The sequence below is a fragment of the Muscardinus avellanarius genome (assembly GCF_963383645.1).
Source record: "Muscardinus avellanarius genome assembly, chromosome: 9".
NCBI lineage: Eukaryota > Metazoa > Chordata > Mammalia > Rodentia > Gliridae > Muscardinus > Muscardinus avellanarius.
The window spans coordinates 27,897,451-27,913,357 of NC_137795.1; the positions used below are offsets into that span (position 1 = coordinate 27,897,451).

A 15,907-nucleotide genomic window follows, 5' to 3' on the forward strand; every position below is an offset into this window, starting at 1 on the left:
CACTGAGTTGCACAGGGCCTCACTAAGTAGCTGAGGCTGTCCACAAACTGTGATCCTCCTGTCTCAGCCTCCCGAATGCTGGGATTACAAGCGTGCGCCACCACGCCTGGCTTTCAAGTTCCCTTTTTAAATGTTAGTTGGCAAACATGTTCTAGATGAGAAATGAGAAAGCTTTAATTTTATTTACTTATTTAGATATTGGGGATTGAACCCAGGGATCTACCTCCAAGCTACACCTCCCGCCCCATTTTATTTTTATTTGGAAATGGTCTTGCTAGGTTGATGAAAGTCTCACTACTTGCTGAGATTGGCCTCGAACTGTGATCCTCTCAAGTACTGGGATTACTAACGTATGCCACCACACCCGAATTGTCTTTTCTTTATTTAAGAGCATAATGGGTTAAGTAAATTCAAGTTTGGAAAATATTGAAAGAGATAGGAAAGTATGTTGTGCTTAAGTGAAACACACTTTAACCTGTTCTCCCTGAAGTAGTGTTATAAACATACCTGGTTAACACCTGACTGGAAGATGACGGAGTTTATTAAGCAGTAAAAGCACCAGTACTGCCTTTGTCCTGTGCCTTCTGCTGGGAGAAGGGTTATATGCAAAGTCTAGTAAGATCATATCTTGGAAGAAGAGAAAGTAGAGGTGACTAGACAGATATGTAGATCAAACTTGTCTTTTTCTCAACACATTAAAGATAGCCAGGCATGGTGGCACATGCTTGTAATCTCAGCACTTGGGAGATTGAGAGAGGAAGATCACAGGTTTGAGGTTAGCCTCAGCTACTTAGTGAGGCCCTCCGCAACTTAGTGAGACCCTATTCAAAATAAAGAATAAAAAGGGCTGGGGGGCGATGTAGCTCGGAGGTAGAATGCCCCTGGGTTCAATCTCCAGTACTGTTAAAAAAAAAAGTTCTTAGCTTGAATGAAAATGAAACCAAGCATTTTTATACTGATTTTCTTGTGAATAGTAACAATTACTTGCTTATTTTATTTTCCTAATTATATAAAACATTAAAACTGGAAATGTAAATCATGTGGTTTGCATAATTATACTTTTTGAAAACATTCTTAACTCTTAGGTGGTGACATTACTGTAGTGGGTTTGTGTGTGTGTGGGGGGGGGGGGGTTTGCGGATGGAACCCAGAGGCATTCTACCTCTGAGCTACACCTCTTACCTATTTTTTTAAAATTCTTTATTTGAAACAGGGCCTCACTAAGTTGCAAAGGACCTCACTAAGTAGCTGAGGCTGTGAACCACAATCCTGCCTTATCAGCCTCCTGAATGCTGGGATTACAAGCGTGCGCCACCATGCCCGGCTCTGTAGTGTTTAAATTTAATGAGAAGGTGTATAATTTGATAGTCAACTGCTCTTTCCCTGCTTACAAAAGCTAAAGATCTGCCTTGGATAAGTACCATACCCACTTACCAGTACTTCAGAATCAAAGTGCTAATGTGAAAATATTCCTATATTTAAAATATAGATTTTTTTCTTCTTTTTTTGTGGTGCTGGGGATGAAATCCAGGGGCCTTCTACCTCCGGTCTATACTCCTAGACCTCTTTTTTTGGTGGGGGGGGGTCTGGGGATGGAACCCAGGGGCATTTGACCTCCGAGCTACACCCCCTGGCCTATTTTTTTATCCTTTATTTTGAAACCAGGTCTCACTGTGTTGCAGAGAGCCTCACTAAGTAGCTGAGGCTGTCCGCGAACTGCGATCCTCCGATCTCAGCCTCCCAAAGGTTGGGATTACAAGTGTGTGCCACCACGCCCGGCCAGACATCTTTTTTTATATATTTTATTAGGAAACAGGGTTTCACTAAGTTGCTAAAAGCCTAAGTAGCTGAGGCTGGCTTTGAACCTGCATGATCCTCCTGTCTCAGCCTCCAAGTACTGGGATTACAAGCTTGCACCACCACACCCGGCTAAAATATAGATGTTTTAACAGCTTAGTCATCTTAAAATACTTTTTCTTGCAGGTATAGTTTGATTAATAATGGTGACTTTGAATTTTTTTTTCAGTACTAGGGATTGAACCCATTGTTTTCTACCTCCAAGCTATACTTCTGACCTGTTTTATTTTTATTTATATTTATTTATTTATTTATTTATTTTTTGTGGTACTGGGGGTGGAACCCAGGGGGCTTTTCTACCTCTGGGCTACACCCCCAGCCCTATTTTATACTTTATTTGGAAACAGAGTCTCACAAGTTGCTGAGAGCCTCACTAAGTAGCTGAGGCTGGCTTTGAACCTGTGCAGTGCTCCTGTCTCAGCTTCTCAAGCGCAGAGATTACAAGCGTGCACCAACACGCCTGGCCTTTTATTTTTATTTTGAAACAGAGTCTCACTAGATTGATGAGAGTCTCACTACTTGTTTAGGCTGTCTTGAACCTGTGATCCTCTTGTCTCAGCCTCCCAATTATTAGGATTACAGATGAGTGCCACTATACCTGGCTTTATTTTTTATTTTGACACAAGGTCTCTAAGTTGCTGAGGGTCTTACTAAATTGCAGAGGTTGGCCTCAAATCCCCGATCCTCCGTCTCAGCCTCCCATCCACTGAGACTGCAGGCATGCACCTCTGTGTCTGGGTAGTGGAAATATTCCATAAACTTTTCTGCTTGGTCTTCACATAAAGACTTTGACAAAAAGAAATAATATTTAATCAGTTTCTCTTTTGAGTATCAAGTATACCAAGTTTTAGGTCCGCTTTGTCCAATTGAAATAGGTAAACTCTTTGTGTAATCTTAACTTTCTAGTAGCCCAAGGGAGGAGTGACAGGAGGCTGAGGCAGATGAATCACAAGTTTGAGGCCAGGCTCAGCAACTTAGCGTGGCCATGGCTTAGAATGAGCGCCAAGGTCTGGGGACGTCGTCACAGAGGTGCAGCACCCTGGTCTGAACCCCCAGCACCGCTCTTTCTACACCAGAGTCGGGGGCATGTGCAGGTAGTCCCAGGTATCTGGAAAGCTGAGCACAGGATAGCTTGAGCCCAGTGCATCGCGGCCAGGCTGGGTGACACGGCGAGACTCAAGACAAGCAGTGTGTGAAGGCGTTAGTAATAAAAGGAGCAACGAAAACGGTCCTCCTCGCTCCATCCTGCCAGCTCGTTCTCCTGGCTTCAGTCACGTGCCATCCATATCTGTCCTGGCCCTGCGTGTTCTTAAGCTCTCCATGTAGATGAGGATATGCAGTGTGTGCGTGTTTACCCGGGATCCCTCGCCCGCTAAGCACATGGTATGCCAGTGGGCTCCCCGCAGCCCGGAGCGCAGCTTTGAAAGGTAAGCGCGCCTCGGCTTAGGCTGAGGAGGCTCAAGCTGCCATGTTGTTCCCATTGAGATTTGGGGACGGTGGAAGAATCTCCTTCGACTTTGACTTAGGCTTTCATGAGGTTGGGAGACTGGCTCATAACTGTCTTGAGCTGGGCTACCTGCTAACCAGGAATCTTTAATACTGAAAAAGGAGAAAAGCAACTTGCCATCTTCATTAGAACACGGACCCCAAACTTTAAGTGTGTGTGTGCATGTGCACACATAGGTAGGCGCACTCCCCTGCCCTGCCTCCCGGGCTTTGGATTTAGGATGCCTGGGCTGGGCTCTGGAATGTGGATTTTATTTTATTTTATTTTTTTTGCTGTACCAGGGTGGAAGCCAGGGGTGTTCTACCTCTGAGCTATACCCTCAGCGTGCACCACTATACCTGGCTGTATTTCCCTCTTAATAATTACTAGAGTTTATTATAAAACACAGAAAGTAAAAGATATAAAAAACTTCCTATGGTTCTACCAGTCAGAGCTGATAAGGGTTAGTATTTTGGATGTTTTGCTTGCTTCCTTCTGTCCTTATTTCTCTTTCCTGTCTTTCTTTTGTACTGGGGATTTTGTACAGGGGCATTCTATCTCAAAACTACACCCCCAGCCCATTAAGTAATTCATTCATTTACTTTATTTTGTGGTACTGGGACTTGAACCTCGCATTCTAACCTCTGAGCTATACCTCCAGCTCTTTTTAGTTTGAAACAGGGTCTTGCTAGGTTGAAGAGACTCTGTTTCTGAGGCTGTCTTCCAACCTGTAGCCCTCCTTTTTCAGCCTCCCAAGTACTGGGATTATAGGCGTGTGCCATCACGTGTGGTTATTTTTAAATTTTGAAACAGGGTCAAAGTTGCTGGGCTTGCCTCGAATTTGCAATCCCCTTGTCTCAACCTCCCCAAAACTGGGATTATAGGTCTGCACTACCGTCCCCTGCTTTTCTCTTCCTTATTTCTGTTCACATTTGCATATGCATGTGCAGCTGTATATATACAAACTTATTTCCTGCTTGCCACATACCTTTTTATCAGGGGAAACCATGTGTTTTAATTTTTATTTATTTATTTATTTTTTGTGGTCCTAGGGGTGGAACCCAGGAGCCTTTTCTACCTCCAGGCTATTACTCCCAGACCTGTCTTATACTTTATTTGGAGACAGGGTCTCACTAAGTTGCTGAGAGCCTAAGTAGCTGAGGCTGGCTTCAAACCTGTGCGCTCCTCCTGTCTCAGCCTCCCATGTGCTGGGATTACAAGCGTGCGCCACTGTGCCTGGCTAAACCGTTTGTTTTTAAATGAGACCATAGTCTGTGTTCTGTTTTTGTAATAGCTTTTTTTGAATGAATACTGTCGTGGACATGTCTTCATTCTTTCCCATTTCTCATGTGTCCGTGACATCTTGTTCTGTCTATTGTATTTGGCAAAGCCCTTTTACTTGCATCTCTAGGTTCTTTGTAGTTTTTCTCTGTCTACAGACTTAAAGCTAAGTCTTTGAGCGTGTTGACGCTTCCCCCCAGCACATGCTGTGAGTCAGGGGTGGTACCTCTTATCAGAGGGTTTGGCGAGACACTGCCAACTCAGAGGCAGAGTTTTGCCAGGTGACACGGCTAGGGATGTAATACTGATCATTTCCCCAGGTATTTACTGACTTGAACTATTAGCCTTTTTAAAAATTGAGGGTTTTTTTTTTTTTTTGTACTGGGTATTAATCAGGGGCATTCTACCTCAGATATACTCCCGGACCTGTTTTATTACTATTATTATTTTTTATTTTGTGGTACTGGGGGATGGAACCCAGGGGCATTCTACCTCCAAGCTATACCCCAACCCTATTTTTTATTCTTTATTATTGGAGGACAGCCTCAGCAAGTAGTGAGACTCTCATCAACCTAGTGAGGTCGTTTCAAGATAAAAATAAGCTGGGTGTGGTAGTGCACACTCGTAATCCCAGGACTTTATTTGGGAAGCTGAAACAGGAGAATTGCAGTTTTGTGGCTAGCCTCAGCAACTTTGTGAGGCTCTCTGCAACTTAGTAAGACCCTGTTTAAAAAATAAAAAATAAACAAAAGGGCCAGTCGTGGTGGCGCACACTTGTAATCTCAGTACTTGGGAGGTTGATCAGGAGGATCATAGGTTCAGAGCCAGCCTCGGCAATTTAGTGAAATTCTCAGCAACCTAATGAGACCCTGTTTTCAAATAAGAAATAAAATTGGGTGGAGGGTGTAGCTCGGAGGTAGAATGCCTCTGGGCTCAATCCCCAGTGGTTCTCTCTCTACACACACACACACACACACACACACACACACACACACACACACACACGGCTGGGTGGGAGTGTAACTTGGAGGCAGAATGCCCCTAGGTTCAATCCTCAGTACCAAAATATATAAAAATTAACATATCATTGTATATCAAATTCAATCTAGTAAACAATTATTAAGGTGATATAAAGGACATGAAATAAGTATAGGCCAAACTTAGACAACAGGATAAATGACTTGGAATTGTCAAATAAATGGCAAGAAACTTGAGTAGGGAAATTTTTGTATTAAACAGACCTACGAGAAATGTTAGTTGCATGCCTGTGTGTATTTTGTTGAGATCTTGATGGAATGAATCAACTGTAAAAGATAGTTATCCGGCATCTGGGAATAAATATTGAGTCAACATCTGAGAACAAGGAATTTTTGCTGATAACTTAGGTGCAATAATGGAGTTATGGTTGTGTTGAAATAAGGTCTTTTATCTTTCACTGTGGTATGTTAATTTACTCCAGCACAACCTGCTATGTCAATGGGACTTGTTGGAAGAAACTTGGGCATAGAATCAACAAGGTCCCAGCTGGGCATGGTGGCGCATGCGTGTAGTCCTAGTATTTGGGAGGCTGAAACTATAGGATCACAGGTTCAAGGACAGCCTCAGCAATTTAGTGAGGCTCTCAGCAACCTAATGAAACCCTGTTTCCAAATCAAAAATAAAATTGGTCTGGGAATGTACCTCAGAAGTAGAATGTCATTGTGTTCAATGCTCATTAAAAAAGGGAACAACAAAAAACCTCAAAAAAAAGTAAGATCCTGGTAATTTTACTTGATAATCGACACTGTTAATTTGTACACAGAAGTTCATCTTAAAAGTTTTTCTACTTTGTATCAATTTGAAAGTTTAAAAAAATAGTAAGGGCGACCGAGAAAAGCGGGGCTTAAGAGCCCCGCTAACAACTAATCTCCATTACCACAAAATCAGCGCCTTTCATAGCCAGAAAGCACCATCACCAGAGAAACAAAAAAATCACCAGGCTCCAGAGAGGAAGGGGACTCAGAACAAAGCTCAGAGCCACAGAGGAGATACGCCGGCCTCACGCCCGAGGACGCGGCAGCAGTGCTTTACTGCCGGCGGCAGCGGCGAATTCACCAGACGGCTACAGCAAGCCGAGGTGAGCCGCTGCGGAACAGCCGGGTGAGATTTTTCGGCGCAGGGAGCATCTAAAGCTCCCAGTGGCTGAGCTGAGCACACGCTGCAGAAACTCAGAGTGGAGCTCAAAAACAGAGAACAAATACGCCAGCCTCACGGCCGAGGGTGTGGCAGCGGTGCCATATTGCCACCGGCGGCAGCAGCAGCAAATTCACCGAGTCCACTACAGCTCGATCTGCGTTTTCAACAACAGTGAGTCAAATTGCGGGCCCCAAAGGAGAAATCTCAGTACTGCACTTCCAGGGACTTGACCCAGTGGGGGAGTGGCAGTGGCAGAGATATCATACAACAGGAGAACGCCCAACCCGGCACCCCCCATAGTCTAAAGCAGCCTCTATCGACTCCCTGGGTCTGAAACTTTGTGATACAACCCAGTAAAGGAGTAGTGGGGTCTGAGATACCACAGACTCGAGATCCAGAGCACCTTAAGTGAAGTCGTAGTGACCCAAGGGAAGAACCCAGAGAAGGGACAAACTTCCGACATCATGGGAAAGAGGAATAACAATGGAGCAATGAATGCCCACAACCCCACAACATCAGAACCTGATAAAACAGAAAATCAGAGATTTCTAGAAGATCAAATCAGGAAAATAACTGTAGAAATAATAGAGGTGCTTCGAAAAGAACTCAGAGAGAGCCAAAAAGAGATAAAGGATGCAATTAATGAAGTAAAGGCCTCAATTCAAAGTACAAACAACCAATTAGACCACATGGAGAATAGAATCTCGCTCTTAGAAGATGATCAATCCAAAAATGAACGCATAGTTTCTAATCTAGAAAAAAATATCCGACAGCAGGAATCTGACATTGAAGAAATATGGGCCCATTTTAAGAGAGCTAACCTAAGAATAATTGGAATAGAGGAGGGAAAAGAAGGTGAAACCAAAGGGATCAACAATCTCTTCAAGGAAGTAATAGCAGAAAATTTTCCAAACAGAGCAAGAGGTCGATACACAGGTCCAGGAAACTTATAGAACTCCCTTTAGACAGGATCGGAAAAGAGGATCCCCACGCCACATAATTGTCAAAATGACCAATGTGGAAGCCAAGCAGAGAATCTTAAAGGCAACAAAAACAAAGGGCCAAGTGACATTCAGAGGCAAACCGATTAGAATCACTCCAGACTTCCCAAACCAAGTCATGAGAGCCAGAAAGGCTTGGAGTACCATATTCCAAACTCTGAAAGAAAACAACTTCCAGCCAAAAATTTCCTACCCAGCAAAACTTTCTATCAAATTAGATGGAGAAATAAGAAGCTTCCATGACAAACAGAAACTGAAGGAATTTTTGTCTTCAAAACCAGCACTAGAGAAAATACTCAAAGAGATTAACTACAAAGAAGAAATAGGTAACACACACCAGAACCAGAGAAATAAGATTTCCCATTCAACAGACAACTAAGATTAGTTATCTGTGGAGATTCATTATTTATGTTAGTCTTTTACCTATCTCTAAATTGTATTGTTTGCTTTTATTGTTGTTAATTTTTAGGATTTCTAGCTGGAATATTAATATACCTTCAGATATAGCATTTGGAAATATTTTATCCCATTCAATCAGTAACTTTTAATTCTGTTTACATTGTCTTTGGATATACAGTATTTTTTTTTTTTTTAGGGAGTTTGTATGTTCTTCTGTTGCCTGTGCCATTGAAATCATATCCAAGAAATCACTGCCAATTTCAGTGTTGTGAGGTTTTATGACCCAGATTTTCTCCTAAAAGTTTATAGTCTTAAGATTTATATTTAGGTCTTTTATCTATTTTGAGTTAATATTTGTATATGGGATTAGGTAAGGGTCCAATTTTATTCTTTTCCATGTAATTATTATTCTTCAACAATATTTAGTTAAAAGATTATTATTTCTACCACCAAATGTTCGTGGAAACCTTGTCAAAAATAACTTGACAATATATGAAAGAATTTAGCTCTAGGCTTTTATTTAACTCCAATGGTTTATATATCTGCCTTTAGAACAGTACTACACTGTTTCAATTATTGTAGCTTTATATGGTTTGAAATCAGAAAACATATATCTTCTAGCTTTGTTCTTTTTTGAGATCGTTTTGAGTATCTAGAGTCCATATTCTATATTAGGATATATTTTTTTTCCTGAAAAATAAATATATGATAGTTTCACCTAAAAAAAAAGAAAAGAAAAAAAAATTCTCTGGTAAGAAAGAAAGCAAAAAGAAATATTGAAATGTTATCTTTAAGTCAGCAAAAGCTTGGTATCAGACAAATGAAACTGTTATGTGAGATTATCATTTTTAATTTTGGATAAATTGCTATAATACTAGATGTCAACCACTAAGCCAAGCATGGGAAGGAAGGATGGGGAGGGAATGGGGTGGGGATCCGGTGGGGGCTGACTGGGCGATGTGTGCATGTATGTCTACAAAAGTTTGTATCCCACTATGATGTATGAATACAGTGCACCAATAAAAAATTTAAAAAAAGTAAGTTCTACTGAGCACACACCTGTCATGACCATGATATGTGATTAACAAATTCTAGCAATATGTCTAAATTTCACAGCAGTGACTATAGATGGTATTTAAAGTTTTACAACAACTTAATATAGGATAAAAATATCTGATTAATATTGATGTCAAAATTACAACTACTATAATTCTTTAGTTTGTTGCCAGCCTTCATAATTGTGTCCTGGGAGGCTTAATTTGAAGAAAAAGTGTTTGAATTTAGAATATAGTCATTAGGTGATGTTTTCCATTTTATCAGCCAGTTTTAACATGGCCTTTAAAATATAATCCAAGAATGCGAGGTCTCCAGTTGGCCTCAGTATGCATCTCGTGACTAACTTTGTTTTTTTCCTCCTCCTAGGCTACATTTTCTTATTATATGTTGCTGTGTAGCTAATATAAAATTGACATTTTAAGCAGTTTCTAAACTTTCATGTTGGTTATTAATGTCTTTTGCTTTTGTGTTTTCTTTTTTTCCCCTTAAAAATTCTTTTTCTTCTCCTGCAGGATTCGGAAGCTTCAGATACGAAATATCCCGCCTCATTTACAGTGGGAGGTAAGAATTTCTGTATTAAGGTCAATATATTGAAGCCTATTGCTTCTAGTTTCCCCAAAGAATTTTTTTCCTTCAACTCTTGGTTGTGCTGTGACACAAGATTTTTCTGTTATGGCCTCTGTCTTGGTGTGAGTTTTTCTTTGTAACAATATATCTTTTACATATTTTATCTTAGAAATACAAAAACAAACAAAATAGAAAAAGGTTAAAATAAAGTCCTGAGTTACTGGGCTATCTTTCTCTTGCAGTTTCATCTTGACAGGATCTTGTTGGTGGGTTTTTAAAAATGAGTTTGCCAATTACATTTAAATGTAAAGTTCCTTCATAATTTTTTAAAAAGACAAATACCTGCTGTGTGTGTGTGTGTGTGTGTGTGTGTGTGTGTGTGTGTGTGTGTGTGTGTGTGTGTTACTCTTGAACCCAGGGGCATTCTACCTCCAAGCTGCACCCCAGCCCTATTTTATTCTATTACTTAATTAAGGTACTGGGGATGGAACTCAGGGGCTTTCTACCTCTGGGCTATACTCCCAGACCTGTTTTATGCTTTATTTGGAAACAGGGTCTCAATAAGTAGCTGAGGCTGGCTTTGAACCTGTGCGATCCTCCTGTCTCAGCCTCCCAAGCACTGGGATTACAAGCATCTGCCACCACGCCCGGCTTCCCTAGCCCTATTTTTTATTCCTTATACTGAAATAGGATCTCACTAAGTTGTGGAGGGCCTCAGTAAGTATCTGAGGTTGGTGGTAAACCTGCAATCCTCCTGTCTTAGTCTCCCAAATACTGCGATTACAAGCGTGTACCACCATGCCCGGCTGTACTGTACTATAAATTGTTATTCTGCTCAGATGGCGGCACTGTGATGGTTGTGTGTAACACAGCCTGTGCAGCACAGTTAAATAGCCTGTGCCTGCAGTTTCCACAGTGTAATAGTGCCTTCGTGGTAAAAAATGGGACATGGTAGTAGCCGAAAAGATCAAAGAAATCATCAGGTGCCACTTCTAGACAGTGGAGTTGGAACGATCGTAAAATTACTTTGGAAAAGGTTATGCAGAGGAACTTCTCAGCTTTTATGTATTTCTGATATAAAAATTAAGAGTAAGCCAGGTGTGGGCAACATGCCTGTGATCATGTCTGGGAGGCTGAGACTGGAGCTTTGCAGGTTCAAGGCCAGCTTCTGCAATTTAAAGAGACTTTCAGTAACTTAGCAAGACACTGTTTCAAAACAACAACAACAACAAAATAGAATAGGACTGGGCGTGTAGCTCAGAGGTAGAATGCTTCTGGGTCCAATCCCTAGCACCACCAAAAAAAGAAATTGAGTAACTAGTTTTGTGTTTCAGATTAGTGTCCTGAGTGACACATAGAATGAATCACTAAACCAGAATTCTTATCCAAATCCCAAGAATGATTAAAAGGTTTTATTAGTGGTGTATTGAGGGACTTTGGCTGGGATTATTTATTTATTTATTTATTTATTTATTTAGTGTGTGTGTGTGTGTGTGTGTGTGTGTGTGTGTGTGTGTGTATGTGTGGTACTGGGGATGGAACCCAGGGGCATTCTACCTCTGAGTGACATTCCCAGCCCTATTTTTTTTTTTTTATTCTTTATTTTTTGAAACAGGGTCTCATTGAATTACAAAGGGCCTCACTAAGTAGCCGAGGCTCTGTGAACCGCGATCCTCCTGTCTCAGCCTCCCAAATGCTGGGATTACAAGAGTGCGCCACCATGCCCAACATGATCTGAATTTTGACTCCTCAAGATCCCTCAGTTGGTATCAGAATATTCTACGCGTGTTATCATCAGAGCAATATTAATTGCATCTGATCTTTGTGGGAAAAGATTCATTTGCTGGTATATTCTAAATATTTTTCAAGTTATAACGTATACTAAAAGTAAGTCACTACCTTTATACAGTATTTATAGTTAAATGCTATACATTTTCTCGTCTTGGATTAACATTTTTAGGGAATTTAGTAGCTTGGGGAATGAATCCCCAAGTCAAATATCATGGTATCAACATTACAAGTTTGGCTGGGCGTGGTGGTGCATGTTTGTAATCCCAGCATTTGGAAGGCTGAGACAGGAGGATCTGGGTTCATGGATAACTCAGCTACTTAGTGAGGTGAGGCCCTTTGCAACTCAGTGAGACCCTGTTTCAAAATAAAGAATAAAAAGTAGGGCTAGGAATGTTAGCTTGGAGGTAGAGTGCCTAATTTTCTTCATTTAATCTATGGGGGTGATGGTGGTAGCCACCTCATTGGGTTCTTTTGAGCATCAAATAGGATTTTGCTTAATGTGGCCCTATAAGTTGTGCTTGGTACATAAAAGCACATAGCATGTTTTACCTGTGATGGAACAAGTTAACAACCTCTCAGCCTTAAGTTCTTGTGCTTGTCACAGGAGCACAGATAGCATGGTAGTTAATTCACCAAAGAATTTTATTGTGTTTTTAAAAATTTACTCGTGGTGCTGGGGATTGAACCCAGGGGCGGTTTACCTCTAAACTACAACCCCAGCCCCTTTTTATTTATTGTTTTGAAACGGGTCTCACTAGGTTGCTGAGATGTTTTCAAACCTGTGATTCTGTCTCAGCCTCCCAAGTACTGGGAATACAAGCGTGTACCACCGCATCTGGTTCCGAGGGATTTTAATGTGGAAATCACACATGTGCTAGAGGGTCAAAAGCACCAACCAAAAGGGACAGAGACGTAGCAAGTATGGAGAGAAGCTTCCAAACCATGAAAAACCAAAGGGAATGGCCAAGGTCATGGCAAAGAGCCCCAGCACAGCTGTGCTCCGCTCTGAGCATCAGAAGCTTCCTGGCTGTGGCTGGTGTCTGGGGAGGGGGTAGGCTATGAGTCTTGTTCTGGGAGCCCTGAGCAGCTAGAGGCAGAAATCAACTGCGGATGTGCTGGTGTTGACAGGAACAGCTAATGAACCTGAGAGGGCTTGTCCTGTCTCTCTCCACACCTGCCTCTCAGCGGCTCGCTAATGCCATCCATGTGCAGAAACCAACACGCACAGCCGGAAAGGGAGCCGAGGAGTGCTCAGAGCCCTGTGGCCTCAACATCGTAATGCTCAAAGGTGGACCTGGAACTGAGAGCTAATATCCAACCAAAGCTAAGATAAATAAAAAGCCATTTTTTATGAGGTCACCGAAGGGGTCATGGAGGCTAAGACCATGGCAGAAATCTAAGGACACAGTGCTGTATGGCATTTTGTAACATCTCTAACTGTTACGGTGCTTGTTTTTTTATTTTGTTTATTTTATTTTATTGCTGTACTGGGACAGAACCCAGGGACATTCTACCTCTGAGCGACACCCCCAGCCCTATTTTTTTTTTTTCTTTATTTTGAAACTGGGTCTCACTGAGTTGTAAAGAGCCTCACTACATAGCTGAGGCTGTTCGTGAACTGGGATCTGCCTGTCTCAGCCTCCCAGATACTGGGATTATAAGCATGCATCATCGCGCCCGGCTGGACCGTTACTGAGAGGGGTCCCTCTGAGGCGCCTGGGCAGCGCATCATGCAGGATGGATGTGTGTACCAAGCAGAGGCTAAGTGGCTTCTAGCTATCCCAGTTTGGATGATGAGAAAGCACATGTCGGCACTGGATTTGCTGAATGTTTCATTACAGTGTTTCTGACAGATAAAGATGGGAGGAAGCTAACTTTTTGAAGGACTTACTACTGAAGTTAGGAAGGTTTATTTTCCTTAAATATGTGGACTATAGTTGGGAAATAAGAAAAGAGTTTCTTCTCAGCCCTTTACCTGCTTGCCTGAGGGCTTGAAGAGTAGGTTTGTTGTGACCAGATTTGGAAAGTTGCTACAGAAACAGTTCTGGTGTCCTGAGGGAGGTATTTTTTTCTTCTTCTTCTTCTTTTGGTGGTATTGGGGATGGAACCCCAGGGGCCTTCTACCTCTGAGCTACACTCCCAGATCATTTTATATTTTATTTGGAAACGGTCTCTTAAGCCAGCGTGGCTGGCTTCGAACCTGTGCAATCCTCCTGTCTCCGCCTCCCAAGTGCGGGGATTACAAGCGTGTGCCACCACGCCCGGCGGGAGGTATATTTTTATGAGGATTTAAGGGACTACGCCTTGGGTAGACAGTGTGATAAAGCCTTAGCAGAGTACTTTCTTTGTTGTTGTTGTTGTTGTTGTTGTTGTTTTGATACTGGGGTTGAACCCAGGGGCATTTATTTTGCCCCTAGCTAGTTTTGGTTTTTTAAATTTTGAAACAGTGTATTGCTAAGTTCCTAATGCTGGCCTTGAGCCTGCAATCCTCCTGATTCAGCTTCCCAGGTACTGGGATTATAGGCCATGCACTGGGCTCAGCAGTACTTTATTTATTTATTTGCCATATTGGGGATGGAACTCAGGGACATTCTACCTCCGAGCTACAACCCCAGCACTGTTTTTTATTTTTAAACAAGGTCTCACTGAGTTTCAGAGGGCCCCACTCAGTAGCTGAGGCTGTCCACCAACCAGGATCCTCCTGTCTCAGCCTCCCCAGTGCTGGGATGACAAGCGTGCGCCACGCCCGGCTCTCAGCAGCACTTTAAATGCCTTCGGCAATCCTTGTTATTTCATTGTGCTCAATTTCTCAAGTAGATCCATTTCCTAAATTTAAGGAATGTCTTTTTACATGTTAAAAATAATTGCCAAACCAGGTAATTACATACCTGTAATCCTACTACTTGGGAAGCTGAGACAGGAGGATCTCAGGTTTGTGGTCAGCCTCTGCAGTTTAGTGAGGTTCTCTGCAATTTAGTGAGATCCTGTTCCAAAATAAGAAATAAAATAGGGATGGTTGGGGTGGTAGCTCATAGAATGCCCCTGTGTACAAAAAAACAAAAACAAAAACAAACAAAAAGGAAGATAGAAAGAAAGCCAAGATCCTAGAAAAGAGCTTCTCAAAAAGAGACTTTCCCAATAATCTTCTTGTCTTATTATTACTGTCCAATCAGAATCATAAAAATTTCTAATGAGCACTCAGAATGTCAAAAGCAGTACCTTTTCTGCAGAGAACTGCACTCCCACACGCTGCAGAAGTGCTCATGGAGTATTGAGTGTTGGGTACTCATGTCAGGGTCTGATGAGAAAAGCAGATAGGGTGATGTTTTCAGAATTCACAAAAACAAAAATGAAATACCAAAGGCTCTGGTAGAAAATACAACATAAAATATTCTTCTCCTGCCACCTACCAGAGTGGTCTTAACCCCTTGTCCATTGTTTCCAGATGTGGAACTCCTGTAGAAACTTAAACTGAGCCGGGCGTGGTGGCGCACATTTGTAATCCCAGCACTCGAGACAGAGACTGGAGGATTGCAGTTCACAGATTGCCACAGCTACTTAGTGAGGCACTTCGCAACTCAGTGAGACCCTGTTTCAAAAATTTTAAAAAGACTAAAAAAATAGGGCTGGGTGTGTAGCTCCTGGGTTCCATCCCCGATACCACAAAAAACCAAAAAACAAAAACAGAAACAAACTTAAACTGAGCAACAAAAACTAACCTGTTTTAATGCAGCTGTGTTACTGAAATATTTAGAGAATCAGGACTAAGATGCAGCTCAGTGGTAGCACCCTGGGCTCCACTTCTGCTACGGGGGCTGGGGGGGGGATTGAAAACTTGATATTTAGTAATTGTTCTTTTTTTATGGTACTGAGGATTGAACCCAGTGGCATTCTACCTCTGAGCTATACCCCCAGCCCTATTTTTTATTCTTTATTTTGAAACAGGTTCTCACTAAGTTTTGGATGAGGCTGGTCGTGAACCTGCTATCCTCCTGTCTCAAGTACTGGAATTATAAGCGTGTGCCACCATGCCCGGCATAGTGATTGTTCTTGTGTTCTTGTGTTTATGTGTGTGCATGTGGTCCTAGGCATTGAACCCAGGGGCATTCTACCTCTGAGCTACATCCCCAGCCTTATTTTACTTTTTATTTGGAAACAGGATCTCACCAAGTTGCCAAGGCATAAAAATCCTTCTGTTGCAGCCTCCCAGGTACTGTGATTTCAGACATACATCACCACACCTGGCTAGTGATTACTCTTTTCTTTTCTTTTCTTCTTTCTGGAACCCAGGGGC

The 15,907-nt window shown here is 42.0% G+C and overlaps 1 protein-coding gene across 1 annotated transcript in view; it reads left to right on the top strand.

Annotated features, from left to right (window-relative positions):
- Positions 1-15,907, top strand: part of IGF2BP3 (insulin like growth factor 2 mRNA binding protein 3) — a gene marked incomplete at its 3' end in the record, with an annotated part of 156,289 nt that overhangs the window by 43,815 nt on the left and 96,567 nt on the right. The window contains exon 3 of the mRNA XM_080701008.1: positions 9,768-9,816. Coding sequence (XP_080557134.1) covers positions 9,768-9,816 — 49 coding nt within the window. The remainder of the gene's footprint in view (positions 1-9,767; positions 9,817-15,907) is intronic.